We start from the raw sequence: 14,491 nt of genomic DNA on the forward strand, positions 1-14,491 counted from the left end.
AGCGGATAAAAATAAAATCATGTAAGATCTTTATCAGTTTCCATGTTTTAATTTTCATCTACTTGATTTTTAAGAACCCGAACTATGAGGGAATAAAAAAGTATAATTGTTATTAATTTGATCTTATGAATCTATTTAATCATAATCAAAAAAGGCTTAATTATCCATCTTCCACTTTAAGGATATCAAAACTGAAAAAATTGTATATATTATTAAATAGTTTTTTAAGAGGAAAAAAAATGTTTCATTTAAAAGTTGATACTTTTTTCCTGTAGAATAAACATCTGTATATAAAAATATAAATTTCTATTTAAAGAAACACAGTGAAAGCCCTCAACGAATAACACCCTTTATAGTAGAACGTATATATTTTCAATTTTATATTAACGTAATTTTGTTCGAAAAAAGTTATTTTTATATTGTCTTTAATTATATAAAACAATAAGAAATTGTAATGCGTGATTGTAATTCTGCCCGTATTTATGTTCTTGCTCGTCTGCGATAAAAGAATATCAAAATAAGTAATCGATCAAATGCTGTTACTTTATCAAAAAGTCGTTTATTTATTGTGAACATATTAGTATTATATATAAATACGCATCGACCATATTTTTCCCTTACTGTAGAAAATGATGAATTGTTCTTTTCTCTCTTTTTTACATTTGTACACGATTAAGTAGAAAGGAACTTTGAAGTTGAGATACTTTGAATAATCAGAAACATTTGTCTTTTACCAATTCATGTGCCTTATACTTCTCACTTTTATATCGACAGAGGACACCACCATCTACTTTAGCGAAAATCAATCCAACAGTCATTAACTACAAAACATATTCCTTCCATCATACCTACAAAAACAGAAAATATGCACAATACCAGTTCTACTTCGAAAAAAATTCAAGAAGATTCATATTTTAAGAATGTGATGTGTAGTGACACTATCAGTTTCCATGTCACAGGAAGTAAGGGAGGATATGCATATCACGTGACAGCGATACGAAATTCCTATTGGCTGTTAAAGAAAACAGAAAAAGAGCGACAGAGAGAATACATCGGTCAAAGAATGCGTATAAGCGTTAGGAATAGTCATTTGACAGTAGTGTCTGATGGAGTACGGGTGGTTTATTGAAATTTTGTTTTACTTACGGAATCCATTACGAAAGTAGTTAGCACGTCATCGTTGAAAAATATTGTGGATAATAAAGTAACAAAGTAACAACGTGATTGAATTTTTACCCTATCAATTTATACGTTTTTTCTAATAATTGAGAAGTGAAGCACTAAAAATGCAGACTTTAATCGCGCTTTGCGCGATTCTAGCTGGTGAGTGTCACAATTATTTAGCATACAATATTCTTTTTCTTTGTTTAGAACACAATTGTGATGCGCTGTTCTTTCTTATTAATTAATCGTTTTTGCCCATGTATTGAAAACGATACAATTTACACCATGGTAAATCTTATCGAAAATACGCAATATTGTTATTGTACATTGAAATTATACCATTACAAAGATTATTCCATTTAAAGAATATTATTCTTTAGTAGTATGAATTTTTTTCTACGTTATTGCAGTTATTAATTATATTGCTGTTGTTCACAAAAGATGGAACTTATTTATTCAGATGCATAAGATGAATCAGTGCTTCAGCATTTATAATGAAATAATTTATGATTGATACGAATATTAATAAGCAGATATTCATGCACATATGGACTAATTTTCAACTGTATATCTTCTCAAATAAAAATTTTAGGCAGTTGTCAACTGTGTATCTTTTTAAATAAAAATATTAAATACTATAAATCCATTTATTATTGAATAAATATAACTTAAAGGATAAACAATTTGCATTCTCTTATTTAGTGTACTTTTCATAAATATATTTTGTACCATTATGTGTATTTAGGTTTTTTAAACGTGTAACATGATTTTTAAATGTTTCATAAATTTATATCGGTTTCAGTATCTAATGCAGGAATTCCTCGTTATGGTGAAAAGAAATGTACATGGGGACCTTCATATTGGTGTGAAAATATAAAGTAAGTTACATCAAATATTATGAAATAATACATATTTTTATATAACAAATAAAATCCTGAATTGACATAATTTTTAAGTTAATTATATGAATTACAATTACCAATTTTCATAATATAATTTTGTATTAGTTACGATATATTATTATTACAAAGTAAAATGATATTAAAATGTTTGATCTAATATGAAACAGAAATGCAGCTGAATGTAATGCAACTAAACATTGCATTAAAGTAATATGGACAGATATGGAAGTACCAGAAGACAATGATAATGTTTGCAACGTTTGTAAAGATATGGTCCAGCAGGCTCGTGATCAGTTACAAAGCAATCAAACACAGAATGATTTGAGGGCTGTTTTTGAAGGAAGTTGCAAATTGATTCACATTCAACCAATTGTAAAAGAATGTATAAATATCGTAGATCAATATATTCCGGATCTTGTTGAGACATTGGCATCACAAATGAATCCATCGGTTGTTTGTTCAGTAGCTGGTCTTTGTAATTCTGCTCATATTGATAAATTATTAGAAGAATCCACAATTAAGGTAAATTAAAAATAGCATTTTAACAGTACTATTGCTAGGTATTTATATGTATTTTATAATTACTCATGTAATTTTTGATTAACCAGTAATATGTCACATAGGATCCTTTCCCATATATATATATATATAGTAACAGTATAATATGTTGAATATTCCTTAGAATCAAATTTATTTTGTTTCAACAATTTGTTCAACAATTTCATGTATATTTGAGAAGATAAGATGCACATAAATTTACTCTTGTATATAAAATCATATATTAAATATTTTTCTACTGTTTTCTTCCAGTAATTATACAATTACTACTAAAATAACTAAAATATATTTCTTAAGATGTATAGGATATATTTCGGACCCAAATATTTGAGTTGAAGTTTGATTATTATTTTATATACATTATGCTTTAGATTGATGAAATGAAGACTCGTTCTTTGGAAGATGATGAACTTGAACCTGATGAATGTACCAAATGTTATACGGTTGCAGCACATATGGAAAGTAAACTAAATAACACTTCACGCGATAAAATGTTGCAGCAAATGCTTAATATGTGCACAGAGTTTGGTACTTTTACGGATGCTTGTTCAGTAACCATTTTGACTTATTTCAATACAATATATGCTCATTTACAAGAAAATTTTAATGCTCAAAATATATGTCACTTATCTGGCCAATGTAGTGCTAAATTTCACAAACATGAAAGTGCAGATGAGGTATGTTCAGGGAAACTTTATATATTAATGGTGTAATAGCTTTTAGATATTATAATGAAATTAAATGTATAAAACACATTTTAGACTCCAAAAGTAGAAATTAGACCACTATCAAGTGTTGGTATGGTTGATGTTAGTGATGATCTTCCATGCAAGTTATGTGAACAACTTGTGGGACATTTAAGAGATCTTTTAGTAGCTAATACTACAGAAATAGAATTCCGTCAAGTTTTGGATGGATTGTGTAAACAAACAAAGTCATTTACAACTGAAGTAAGCATCTAGTGTTTGTTCTATATGTCTTTATTTATAAGATAATTTATATATATATATATATATATATATAATAATAATAATAATATATATATTATTTAAGTGTGCCACCATAGTTGATGAATACTACCCAGAAATTTATGAGTTTCTAACAAAACGTTTAAATAGTAATGCTGTTTGTCAAATGTCTGGAATATGTCCTGCTCCTGATAAAACCATGCAGGTGTATATTTTTCTTGATTAATAACGTACATGTATGGATTACATGATAGTTACATGTATAGTATTAATTTTAAATTTTATATAGGATGCACCAATTTGGCCTCTAGTACCTAAAAATGTAGCAGAAATAGGTTTACATGTTTTGAAAGATTCAAAGAAGAAATTGGAAAATGAAAAACACGACGATCTGACTAAAACAGAAGTGGAAGCAATGCAATTACCTATTGAAAGGATGTTACCTTTCCCCATATCAGAAGGCTCACTGGATGTTAAAGGAACAGGAGAATGTGCACTTTGTGAATATGTGCTACATTACATACAACAGAGTATAACAGATCCTGTTACAGAGGTAAGAATTATGAAAATATTTTTGCATGATGTCAGATTCAAGAAATTATAGGAAATAAAACAATGTATCAAAGAAAAAAATAATATATTTCATTGTACAGGATAAAGTAAAATATGTAATGGAAAAAGTATGTAAGGAATTACCAGAATCTATCAAAGGTGAATGTACAGAATTCATAGATACTTATGGAGATGCTATTACAGCTATAATAGCTCAAGAAATTGATCCATCCCAAGTCAGTATACACAATGTATTATGTATTTCTTACTATTACAAGTTATAGTAGAAATAACAGAAAAAGTAATTCTAGGTATGTCCAATGTTACATTTATGCCCCACTGAACGGTTAATGAAATTTTGGGAAAGTGTTCCAACAAAATATATGCTTGAAGAACAAAAGAATAAGCCCAATTGTCCATTATGTTTGCTTGCTATAACAGAAATTTATGAAGTTATTAGAAATAACAAGACAGAGGTTACAAAATATGCTTTATTTATATGCCTTTATTAACAATATGTTTTAAAATGTAGATAGCTAAAGATATATTATTATATTACAGACTAATATAGAACATGCACTCAGAAAATTATGTTCTCATTTATCAAACAGTTTAGTTAGAGAATGTACCGATTTAGTGCAAGCTTATAGCAAAGAGATTGTAGAACTGTTACTTGCAGACTTCAAACCTATGGAAGTGTGTGTTTATCTCAAGTTGTGTACTGTACAAAACACTGAACCAACTAGCGAGTTCATTACAGACGGAGATGGCGAAATTTGTATGTATTTAAGCCATTAATAATACAGACCAGTTTGAGTGTGCCCAATCCTGGAATAGAACATAGTATCAATTTAAAGAAAATGTAAAACATTTTAAAAACCTATATGTACTTCTCCCTTTAGTAACTAATGAAATACCAAATACTCCAGTGGATCGTAAAAGTAACATCAAAATAAGTGGACCTTGTTTTCTTTGTAAAGAAGCAATGGAAGTCGTCGGTAAGAAAAATTGGAGCGACAGGACCAGCCACAAAATTGAAGGTACAGAATATAGCGTTTGTAACCATCTTTCATATAGTTTTTCTCGGTCATACAATAAATTCATAGCCAAACCTAGTAATTCTATCACGAAACTTATGTCACATGTTGTGTACAAAACGGTTTGTACCACCGTAAGACACTAAAAAGCAACTGTCGAAGCGAAATTAAGAGGTATTACAAACTTACATGTCGGTACATCTCGTTTTAATCCATATTCATTATAGACGATTCGTCATTTGCATTTTCTTTGTCTCATATCTTGAATTTTGCACGATCGTTAGTCAGTCATGGTACCACAAATCGAACTACAGTCCAGGTTTGTATAATGGGTAGCACTTGGTAAGAGCCTGTGTTTGTCCTCTGCTTTAGTAACAGAAGTAATACCGGAGCCTATGGCTTCGGAAGAAGGCATCAAACTATTTGGCACTTGCACCGTTTGCGAGAAAGCTATGGAGTACCTAGATTCGAAAATCGGGACCGACAGGAGGAAGGATAAAGTGGAAGGTGCTGTGCATAGTGTTTGCAATCATCTTCCAAAGTTGCTTTCTAGGCCGTGCAATAAGATGATTGACGAGCATGGTGATGCCATCATTAATCTTCTGTTACAAAATGTTATGCCGAAAGCAGTTTGTACTGCCATAAGTCTCTGCACAGCATCTTTCGAAGCAGAATTACAAGGTATTTCAAAGATTCATGTTAATACAACTCGTTTTATTGCATATTCATTATAAAAGATTCGCCATTTGCATTTTCTTTGCCTTATATCTTGAATTTTGCACGATCGTTAGTCAGTCATGGTACCACAAATGGAACTACAGTCCAGGTTTGTATAATGGGTAGCACTTGGTAAGAGCCTGTGTTTGTCCTCTGCTTTAGTAACAGAGGTAGTACCGGAGCCTATGGCTTCGGAAGAAGGCATCCAACTATTTGGTACTTGCACCGTTTGCGAGAAAGCCATGGAGTACCTAGATTCGAAAATCGGGACCGACAGGAGGAAGGATAAAGTGGAAGGTGCTGTGCATAGTGTTTGCAATCATCTTCCAAAGTTGCTTTCTCGGCCGTGCAATAAGATGATTGACGAGCATGGTGATGCCATCATTAATCTTCTGTTACAAAATGTTCTGCCGAAAGCAGTTTGTACTGCCATAAGACTCTGCACAGTACCTGTCCAAGCAGAATTACAAGGTATTTCAAAGATTCATGTTAATACAACTCGTTTTATTGCATATTTATTATAAAAGATTCGTCATTTGCATTTTCTTTGCCTTATATCTTGAATTTTGCACAATCATTAGTCAGTCATGGTACCACAAATGGAACTACAGTCCAGGTTTGTATAATGGGTAGCACTTGGTAAGAGCCTGTGTTTGTCCTCTGCTTTAGTAACAGAAGTAATACCGGAGCCTATGGCTTCGGAAAAAGGCATCAAACTATTTGGCACTTGCACCGTTTGCGAGAAAGCCATGGAGTACCTAGATTCGAAAATCGGGACCGACAGGAGGAAGGATAAAGTGGAAGGTGCTGTGCATAGTGTTTGCAATCATCTTCCAAAGTTGCTTTCTAGGCCGTGCAATAAGATGATTGACGAGCATGGTGATGCCATCATTAATCTTCTGTTACAAAATGTTCTGCCGAAAGCAGTTTGTACTGCCATAAGACTCTGCACGGTACCTGTCCAAGCAGAATTACAAGGTATTTCAAAGATTCATGTTAATACAACCCGTTTGATTGCATATTTATTATAAAAGATTCGTCATTTGCATTTTCTTTGCCTTATATCTTGAATTTTGCACGATCGTTAGTCAGTCATGGTACCACAAATGAAACTACAGTCCAGGTTTGTATAATGGGTAGCACTTGGTAAGAGCCTGTGTTTGTCCTCTGCTTTAGTAACAGAAGTAATACCGGAGCCTATGGCTTCGGAAAAAGGCATCAAACTATTTGGTACTTGCACCGTTTGCGAGAAAGCCATGGAGTACCTAGATTCGAAAATCGGGACCGACAGGAGGAAGGATAAAGTCGAAGATGCTGTGCATAGTGTTTGCAATCATCTTCCAAAGCTTCTTTCTAGGCCGTGCAACAAGATGATTGACGAGCATGGTGATGCCATCATTAAACTTCTGTTAGAAAATGTTGTGCCTAAAGCAGTTTGTACTGCCATAAGACTCTGCACAGCATCTGTCGAAGCAGAATTACAAGGTATTTCAAAGACTTATGTCGATACAACTTGTTTTAATTCATATTCATTATAGACGATTCGTTATTTGCATTTTCTTTGCCTTATATCTTGAAATTTGCACGATCGTTAGTCAGTCATGGTACCACAAATGGAACTACAGTCCAGGTTTGTATAATGGGTAGCACTTGGTAAGAGCCTGTGTTTGTCCTCTGCTTTAGTAACAGAAGTAATACCGGAGCCTATGGCTTCGGAAGAAGGCATCAAACTATTTGGCACTTGCACCGTTTGCGAGAAAGCCATGGAGTACCTAGATTCGAAAATCGGGACCGACAGGAGGAAGGATAAAGTGGAAGGTGCTGTGCATAGTGTTTGCAATCATCTTCCAAAGTTGCTTTCTCGGCCGTGCAATAAGATGATTGACGAGCATGGTGATGCCATCATTAATCTTCTGTTACAAAATGTTCTGCCGAAAGCAGTTTGTACTGCCATAAGACTCTGCACAGTACCTGTCCAAGCAGAATTACAAGGTATTTCAAAGATTCATGTTAATACAACTCGTTTCATTGCATATTTATTATAAAAGATTCGTCATTTGCATTTTCTTTGCCTTATATCTTGAATTTTGCACGATCGTTAGTCAGTCATGGTACCACAAATGAAACTACAGTCCAGGTTTGTATAATGGGTAGCACTTGGTAAGAGCCTGTGTTTGTCCTCTGCTTTAGTAACAGAAGTAATACCGGAGCCTATGGCTTCGGAAAAAGGCATCAAACTATTTGGTACTTGCACCGTTTGCGAGAAAGCCATGGAGTACCTAGATTCGAAAATCGGGACCGACAGGAGGAAGGATAAAGTCGAAGATGCTGTGCATAGTGTTTGCAATCATCTTCCAAAGCTTCTTTCTAGGCCGTGCAACAAGATGATTGACGAGCATGGTGATGCCATCATTAAACTTCTGTTAGAAAATGTTGTGCCTAAAGCAGTTTGTACTGCCATAAGACTCTGCACAGCATCTGTCGAAGCAGAATTACAAGGTATTTCAAAGACTTATGTCGATACAACTTGTTTTAATTCATATTCATTATAGACGATTCGTTATTTGCATTTTCTTTGCCTTATATCTTGAAATTTGCACGATCGTTAGTCAGTCATGGTACCACAAATGGAACTACAGTCCAGGTTTGTATAATGGGTAGCACTTGGTAAGAGCCTGTGTTTGTCCTCTGCTTTAGTAACAGAAGTAATACCGGAGCCTATGGCTTCGGAAAAAGGCATCAAACTATTTGGCACTTGCACCGTTTGCGAGAAAGCCATGGAGTACCTAGATTCGAAAATCGGGACCGACAGGAGGAAGGATAAAGTGGAAGGTGCTGTGCATAGTGTTTGCAATCATCTTCCAAAGTTGCTTTCTAGGCCGTGCAATAAGATGATTGACGAGCATGGTGATGCCATCATTAATCTTCTGTTACAAAATGTTCTGCCGAAAGCAGTTTGTACTGCCATAAGACTCTGCACGGTACCTGTCCAAGCAGAATTACAAGGTATTTCAAAGATTCATGTTAATACAACCCGTTTGATTGCATATTTATTATAAAAGATTCGTCATTTGCATTTTCTTTGCCTTATATCTTGAATTTTGCACGATCGTTAGTCAGTCATGGTACCACAAATGAAACTACAGTCCAGGTTTGTATAATGGGTAGCACTTGGTAAGAGCCTGTGTTTGTCCTCTGCTTTAGTAACAGAAGTAATACCGGAGCCTATGGCTTCGGAAAAAGGCATCAAACTATTTGGTACTTGCACCGTTTGCGAGAAAGCCATGGAGTACCTAGATTCGAAAATCGGGACCGACAGGAGGAAGGATAAAGTCGAAGATGCTGTGCATAGTGTTTGCAATCATCTTCCAAAGCTTCTTTCTAGGCCGTGCAACAAGATGATTGACGAGCATGGTGATGCCATCATTAAACTTCTGTTAGAAAATGTTGTGCCTAAAGCAGTTTGTACTGCCATAAGACTCTGCACAGCATCTGTCGAAGCAGAATTACAAGGTATTTCAAAGACTTATGTCGATACAACTTGTTTTAATTCATATTCATTATAGACGATTCGTTATTTGCATTTTCTTTGCCTTATATCTTGAAATTTGCACGATCGTTAGTCAGTCATGGTACCACAAATGGAACTACAGTCCAGGTTTGTATAATGGGTAGCACTTGGTAAGAGCCTGTGTTTGTCCTCTGCTTTAGTAACAGAAGTAATACCGGAGCCTATGGCTTCGGAAGAAGGCATCAAACTATTTGGCACTTGCACCGTTTGCGAGAAAGCCATGGAGTACCTAGATTCGAAAATCGGGACCGACAGGAGGAAGGATAAAGTGGAAGGTGCTGTGCATAGTGTTTGCAATCATCTTCCAAAGTTGCTTTCTCGGCCGTGCAATAAGATGATTGACGAGCATGGTGATGCCATCATTAATCTTCTGTTACAAAATGTTCTGCCGAAAGCAGTTTGTACTGCCATAAGACTCTGCACAGTACCTGTCCAAGCAGAATTACAAGGTATTTCAAAGATTCATGTTAATACAACTCGTTTCATTGCATATTTATTATAAAAGATTCGTCATTTGCATTTTCTTTGCCTTATATCTTGAATTTTGCACGATCGTTAGTCAGTCATGGTACCACAAATGAAACTACAGTCCAGGTTTGTATAATGGGTAGCACTTGGTAAGAGCCTGTGTTTGTCCTCTGCTTTAGTAACAGAAGTAATACCGGAGCCTATGGCTTCGGAAAAAGGCATCAAACTATTTGGTACTTGCACCGTTTGCGAGAAAGCCATGGAGTACCTAGATTCGAAAATCGGGACCGACAGGAGGAAGGATAAAGTCGAAGATGCTGTGCATAGTGTTTGCAATCATCTTCCAAAGCTTCTTTCTAGGCCGTGCAACAAGATGATTGACGAGCATGGTGATGCCATCATTAAACTTCTGTTAGAAAATGTTGTGCCTAAAGCAGTTTGTACTGCCATAAGACTCTGCACAGCATCTGTCGAAGCAGAATTACAAGGTATTTCAAAGACTTATGTCGATACAACTTGTTTTAATTCATATTCATTATAGACGATTCGTTATTTGCATTTTCTTTGCCTTATATCTTGAAATTTGCACGATCGTTAGTCAGTCATGGTACCACAAATGGAACTACAGTCCAGGTTTGTATAATGGGTAGCACTTGGTAAGAGCCTGTGTTTGTCCTCTGCTTTAGTAACAGAAGTAATACCGGAGCCTATGGCTTCGGAAAAAGGCATCAAACTATTTGGCACTTGCACCGTTTGCGAGAAAGCCATGGAGTACCTAGATTCGAAAATCGGGACCGACAGGAGTAAGGATAAAGTGGAAGGTGCTGTGCATAGTGTTTGCAATCATCTTCCAAAGTTGCTTTCTAGGCCGTGCAATAAGATGATTGACGAGCATGGTGATGCCATCATTAATCTTCTGTTACAAAATGTTCTGCCGAAAGCAGTTTGTACTGCCATAAGACTCTGCACAGTACCTGTCCAAGCAGAATTACAAGGTATTTCAAAGATTCATGTTAATACAACTTGTTTTAATTCATATTCATTATAGACGATTCGTTATTTGCATTTTCTTTGCCTTATATCTTGAAATTTGCACGATCGTTAGTCAGTCATGGTACCACAAATGGAACTACAGTCCAGGTTTGTATAATGGGTAGCACTTGGTAAGAGCCTGTGTTTGTCCTCTGCTTTAGTAACAGAAGTAATACCGGAGCCTATGGCTTCGGAAGAAGGCATCAAACTATTTGGCACTTGCACCGTTTGCGAGAAAGCCATGGAGTACCTAGATTCGAAAATCGGAACCGACAGGAGGAAGGATAAAGTGGAAGGTGCTGTGCATAGTGTTTGCAATCATCTTCCAAAGTTGCTTTCTCGGCCGTGCAATAAGATGATTGACGAGCATGGTGATGCCATCATTAATCTTCTGTTACAAAATGTTCTGCCGAAAGCAGTTTGTACTGCCATAAGACTCTGCACAGTACCTGTCCAAGCAGAATTACAAGGTATTTCAAAGATTCATGTTAATACAACTCGTTTCATTGCATATTTATTATAAAAGATTCGTTATTTGCATTTTCTTTGCCTTATATCTTGAAATTTGCACGATCGTTAGTCAGTCATGGTACCACAAATGGAACTACAGTCCAGGTTTGTATAATGGGTAGCACTTGGTAAGAGCCTGTGTTTGTCCTCTGCTTTAGTAACAGAAGTAATACCGGAGCCTATGGCTTCGGAAGAAGGCATCAAACTATTTGGCACTTGCACCGTTTGCGAGAAAGCCATGGAGTACCTAGATTCGAAAATCGGGACCAACAGGAGGAAGGATAAAGTCGAAGATGCTGTGCATAGTGTTTGCAATCATCTTCCAAAGCTGCTTTCTAGGCCGTGCAACAAGATGATTGACGAGCATGGTGATGCCATCATTAAACTTCTGTTAGAAAATGTTATGCCTAAAGCAGTTTGTACTGCCATAAGACTCTGCACAGCATCTGTCGAAGCAGAATTACAAGGTATTTCAAAGATTCATGTTAATACAATTCGTTTTAGTGCATATTCATTATAAAAATTTGGTCATTTACTACTTCTTTTTACGTGACACTTTGAAACCTGCGCGACCTGCGGAATTACAAGGTATTTCAGATTATTATTTGTATACAATTTGCTGTTATCCAGTTTCATTCTAGGAATTTGGTCATTTTGATTTTCTTTACGTTGTACATTGAAATCTCTGCAATTGTTAGTTAATCATCGAACTAAAATGAAAATATAGTATATATTTAAATAATTAATAGAACCTTCTAAAATCTATTGGTTTTTTTTCTTTAGCAATTGATGTGGTAGCAGATACTATGGCTTCCAAGGAAAGCATAGAAGAAGATAGGACCTGTTCTGTATGTAAAGTAGTCATGAATTTCATTGATAAAGAACTTGGTACGGATAGAGCGAGGAGGAGAGTGGAAAGTATAGTGCGTCATGTGTGTATGCATCTTCCGCTTGGACTTTCTAGATCTTGCAAGGCATTTATTGACAAACACAGTGATGCAATAATAGATGTTATTACACATGATGTTAGTCCCAAGGAAGTTTGTGGTATTTTAAGATTTTGCGAACTGTTTATGGAACAGGAATTGAAAGGTATTTCAAAGTATTATGCAGATATAATTTTATTTAATGTACGTTTTAAATATGGCCTAAATCTTTTTATCTTCAAATCGAAATATTTAAGAGTTTGCGTTTTAATTACTTTAATAACATTGGTAGTTTATGTCCCAATAATGTTATGTCTTTGTAGTTTTAAGACTCTTTAATTTGTTTTACCTATTAGTATAATAAATATTATTAAAAAGTAACATGTTTTCATTGGCTATAAATGGATTCAGGTCACTTTTAAAATAAACGACTCATGTACGTTTGTTATTTTATTGTTCTTATTTATATTTATAGCTTCTGTAAAACAATGTAGTTTGTGTAAAGAAGTTATTACGGTAATAGATGAAATTTTGGGAAATCAAAAAGTTGATAATTCTATCAAAAAGGTAGTATCCAAAGTATGTAAACATGTACCTGCAAGTCAACAAAGCGAGGTAGTATAATTAATCGGCAATGTTTTATTATTTGTCTACTCTATTTAATAATTATTTAATATTGTAATATTTAATCACTTTTAGTGCCAGGATATGATAGATTATTATGGGCAGAGCATAATTAACCTTTTTACACAATCTATTAAGTCAAATAAGATATGTGGTAAAATAGGTCTTTGTGCAACTGAAGATTATTCAACAGTATCTTTGGACGGCTCACGAATTAAACGATCCTACGAGGAAAACCGTATTAAGCACTGTACATGGGGACCTGCTTACGTGTGTTCGACTAACGAAACAGCTCTTGAATGTAAAGTGAGTAAACATAATTTAAGTTTATTGCATATGATTTTCAGAATATATACATCACTTAATGAACTTCTTGTTTTAAGGCTGTTGAACATTGCAAGCAAAACGTGTGGAAAGCTGATTTTGCTCCACCTTAGCAAATTACTTTCAGCAAGGCAAAACCTAATGTTTAATTTTGTAATAATAAAATAAATGGAATTACTCCTTAATACGAAGTTTTTGCACTTTAAAGTGTTTAATTATAAGATTTTCATATTTCTTCAAAATATTATGTTGAATATTATTAGGAACCTAATATTAATTTGTAATGTAATAATGCACTGTTCTTGTATGATATAAAAATGTGATGCCTCTATCAAACTCTTCCAAAATAATATTTAACAGAAGATTAGAAATAGAATATTATATATGCTACTTTAGAAATACAGATAAAATTAAGCTTTTTGCACTATTACAATAACATTGCTATTCACCGTGTTAAAGTAAGTACTTTGTAATAATTGCTGTATGTATAAAATCTATAAAATTGAAAATATAACTGCATATCCTATATGTGTATATAGTGAATAAAACTTCGAAAACTGCAGATATCTATTCAGAACGTTACAATCATTGTGTTGCGAGAACTTTATTCTACAATTAAACAGGGCTATCTTTACGTAGAAATTAACGATACGTTGTATCAGTTATTCTCAACCAGAAAGAATAAAAGAAGAAAAATAAAGAAAATACGATTATCGTATCTGAGTTTTCAGTTTAATTTCTTACAGACTGATCCGCCTTGTTAGCAAGAGATGTAGCAAATATTCGAGCAGTGATGAACAAAATTGTACTCGAAATGTAGATAATAAAACAAAATACCGTATAGAGATTTAGTTGCAATGTTTATTTGATAGAAAAATCATTAAAATAAGCTTTTATTATTTAACGTAACATAAAATTCTATTTTATATTTCAGGTTGTAATTTTTACTAAACAAATAATGTAAGAGATAAAAAGGTATTCGTCTTTCATTTCTTGTTCGAAACTATTATTTAGATAAGAATTTTGTTAATTTCTGTGCTAAAGTACCGTAACACGGGATTGAGGCACATTTGAAGATTGTCTGCTGAACATTTTTAACCTAATAAAATTTATTAAGTTATACATGTATACATAAAAC

The 14,491-nt window shown here is 34.2% G+C and overlaps 1 protein-coding gene across 1 annotated transcript; it reads left to right on the forward strand.

Annotated features, from left to right (window-relative positions):
• Positions 1-1,087: 1,087 nt before the first annotated feature.
• Positions 1,088-14,200, forward strand: Sap-r (prosaposin). Its single transcript, XM_076318890.1, has 28 exons — positions 1,088-1,323; positions 1,967-2,042; positions 2,234-2,588; positions 2,996-3,301; positions 3,386-3,574; positions 3,678-3,797; positions 3,882-4,145; positions 4,246-4,380; positions 4,456-4,620; positions 4,706-4,922; positions 5,047-5,184; positions 5,554-5,862; positions 6,061-6,369; positions 6,568-6,876; positions 7,075-7,383; positions 7,582-7,890; positions 8,089-8,397; positions 8,596-8,904; positions 9,103-9,411; positions 9,610-9,918; positions 10,117-10,425; positions 10,624-10,932; positions 11,131-11,439; positions 11,638-11,946; positions 12,263-12,571; positions 12,881-13,020; positions 13,105-13,335; positions 13,413-14,200. Exons 1-28 carry the CDS (start codon positions 1,287-1,289, stop codon positions 13,464-13,466), a joined length of 6,753 nt encoding a protein of 2,250 aa, XP_076175005.1. The 5' UTR covers positions 1,088-1,286; the 3' UTR covers positions 13,467-14,200.
• The last annotated feature ends 291 nt before the right edge of the window (positions 14,201-14,491 follow it).

Source organism: Ptiloglossa arizonensis, chromosome 8 (assembly GCF_051014685.1).
Source record: "Ptiloglossa arizonensis isolate GNS036 chromosome 8, iyPtiAriz1_principal, whole genome shotgun sequence".
Classification (NCBI taxonomy): Eukaryota; Metazoa; Arthropoda; class Insecta; order Hymenoptera; family Colletidae; genus Ptiloglossa; species Ptiloglossa arizonensis.